Here is a 2454-nt window from a genome sequence, read left to right on the forward strand (position 1 = left end):
GGCCTCCCAAAGTGCTGGGATTACAGACTTGAGCCACCATGTCTGGCCTTGTTATTTATTTTATTTCTTACAGAGATAGGGTCTCACTGTATTGCCCAGGCTGGTCTTGAATTCCTGGGCTCAGCCTTCCAAAGTGCTGGGGTCACAGGTGTAAGCCACTGCTCCTGGCTGAGGAGGGCAGTGAAAGCCAGGTTCCACCACCCTCTTCTGCTCTAACACCTTCTATGGCTCCCTATTGCCCTGGAGATAAAGCCAGGCAGCATCCCTCTGCCTGGCGTTCTCATGCCTTTAGAGCTAAGTGTAGATGGAAAAGCTGTGTGACTGTTGAGAAATGACTTCTCCTCTCTATGCCTCAGTTTCCTCACCCAGGTAGGAAGGGCAGAGAGAGACCTGGACAGGGCTATTAGCAGTCCTGAGGGGTTAGGGCAGGGAAGGGGCCTGGTGGGCTGCATGGAGGAAGGGGCTGCAGGACTGTAGCTTGAAGGACAAGAGGCAGTCTGCTTTTTGGAGGGACAGGAAAAGTGTGTTCTGAGCAGCACAGAGTGCCTAGGCCAAGTCTGGCCTTTGCTGATCTGGCCAGTAGCCCAGGGAGGGACAGTGCCCTCCCCGCGGTCTTGAAATGAGCCCCAGGCATCTGCCCTCTCCCACCTCTGCCTCAGTTTCCCCATCTGGGAACAGGAGCTCTGAAGAGGGAGGAGGTGGACAGACTTTCCCCGGGACCAGGCCCCACCCCACTGCTCACTCCGACTCTGCCCAGCAGACCTCCTTGAGGCCCGCCGCCCGCTGGCCCACGAGTGCCTGGGTGAGGCCCTGCGTGTCATGCGTCAGATCATCTCCAAGTACCCGCTGCTGAACACCGTGGAGACGCTCACGGCAGCCGGCACCCTCATTGCCAAGGTCAAAGGTCAGCCTGCTGGAACAGGGCTTCGAGGGCTCTCTTCCTGGAAGGGCATCCTGGAGGAGGGCATGTTTGAAGTGGGTTTTGAAGGATGCATAGGAGTTTGACAGGCACAACAGCTCCCTGCTGTTCCCACTGGGTTGAGGGCTCTGGTCAGTTCTTGCAGGGATGGTCACCTCCCAGAGTGGGCCCACCTCCTTGCCCTTATCTCTGCTTCCCAGCCTTCCATTACGAGAGCAACAATGATCTGGAGAAACAAGAGTTTGAGAAGGCCCTGGAGACGATTGCTGTGGCCTTCAGTAGCACGTGAGTGCGGGAGCCTGTGGGTCAGAGCAAGGGAGCGTGGGGGGCCCGGGTGTCTCTCGATGGTGACCCCGCTGGTCCTGCAGAGTGTCCGAGTTCCTCATGGGTGAAGTGGACAGCAGCACCCTCCTAGCAGTGCCTCCCGGGGACTCGAGCCAGGTGAGTGGAGTGGGCCGGGGCCACCTGTGTCCAGCTTCTGGAGGCCAGCCGGGTTCAAGTCTGCAGGGCCCAGCCAGTCACCCTGCTGCCCCTGTGTGCCTCGGTTTCCCTCTGTGTCCGGGGGGCAGCAACCGTCCCCTGAAAGGTGGGCACTGTGCAGGGTCCCGCATGGTGCTGGTCTCACCTGCGTCTCCATCCTACAGTCCATGGAAAGCCTGTACGGACCGGGCAGTGAGGGTACCCCTCCCGGCCTTGACGACTGCGATGCCGGTAAGCCCCCACACAGCACAGGCAGGCATTTGAGGGGTGAGCCATTGTGGGAGTCGGGCCAGGCTGAGCAGGCCCCTGTTCCCTGCAGGCTGCCTGCCCGCCGAAGAGGTGGACGTGCTGCTGCAACGCTGTGAGGGGGGCGTGGATGCCGCGCTCCTGTATGCCAAGAACATGGCCAAGTACATGAAGGACCTCATCAGCTATCTGGAGAAGCGGACGACGCTGGGTGAGAGCTGGGGTCCCTGCAGGGTGGGTCTGGAGGAAGGCCTTGTCCCAGCATCTCACACCCCTCCCCGGCCCGCAGAGATGGAGTTTGCCAAGGGACTGCAGAAGATCTCTCACAACTGCAGACAGAGCGTCATGCAAGAGGTGGGGGTCCCGTGGGCACGGGGCGGGGGTCCCTGGGCCTGGGTGTGAGTCTCAGCCCGATTTCAAGGACCCAGGGACCAAGAGCAGGGGCTTCACCTCTACATTAACGGGGGTGGGTGCAGGGACCAGGGAGGTGGTGGCTGGGGGTGCTGGGGCCGCCCTGCCTCCATCCCTCCCCACCCAGTGACCCGGTGCCCCACCCACAGCCCCACATGCCACTCCTGTCCATCTACTCGCTGGCCCTGGAGCAGGACCTGGAGTTCGGCCACGGCATGGTGCAGGCGGTGGGCACCTTGCAGACCCAGACCTTCATGCAGGTGCGTGGTGCCTGGATGGGCGGGCTGGGCCGGGGCGTCACCAGGGTACCCACTCACAGCCCGTCTCGCCCCAGCCCCTGACCCTGCGGCGGCTTGAACACGAGAAGCGCAGGAAGGAGATCAAGGAGGCCTGGCACC

General features: G+C 61.7%; 1 protein-coding gene across 1 annotated transcript in view; it reads left to right on the forward strand.

Annotated features, from left to right (window-relative positions):
* The window catches only part of HMHA1 (histocompatibility (minor) HA-1), a 24152-nt gene that overhangs the window by 8917 nt on the left and 12781 nt on the right, over positions 1–2454 (forward strand). The window contains exons 3-10 of the mRNA XM_011997460.1: positions 761–904; positions 1120–1204; positions 1288–1360; positions 1564–1630; positions 1719–1856; positions 1935–1999; positions 2206–2316; positions 2391–2453. Coding sequence (XP_011852850.1) covers positions 761–904; positions 1120–1204; positions 1288–1360; positions 1564–1630; positions 1719–1856; positions 1935–1999; positions 2206–2316; positions 2391–2453 — 746 coding nt within the window. The remainder of the gene's footprint in view (positions 1–760; positions 905–1119; positions 1205–1287; positions 1361–1563; positions 1631–1718; positions 1857–1934; positions 2000–2205; positions 2317–2390; position 2454) is intronic.

The sequence above is a fragment of the Mandrillus leucophaeus genome, unplaced genomic scaffold (assembly GCF_000951045.1).
Source record: "Mandrillus leucophaeus isolate KB7577 unplaced genomic scaffold, Mleu.le_1.0 Scaffold54, whole genome shotgun sequence".
In the NCBI taxonomy this organism is placed as follows: domain Eukaryota; kingdom Metazoa; phylum Chordata; class Mammalia; order Primates; family Cercopithecidae; genus Mandrillus; species Mandrillus leucophaeus.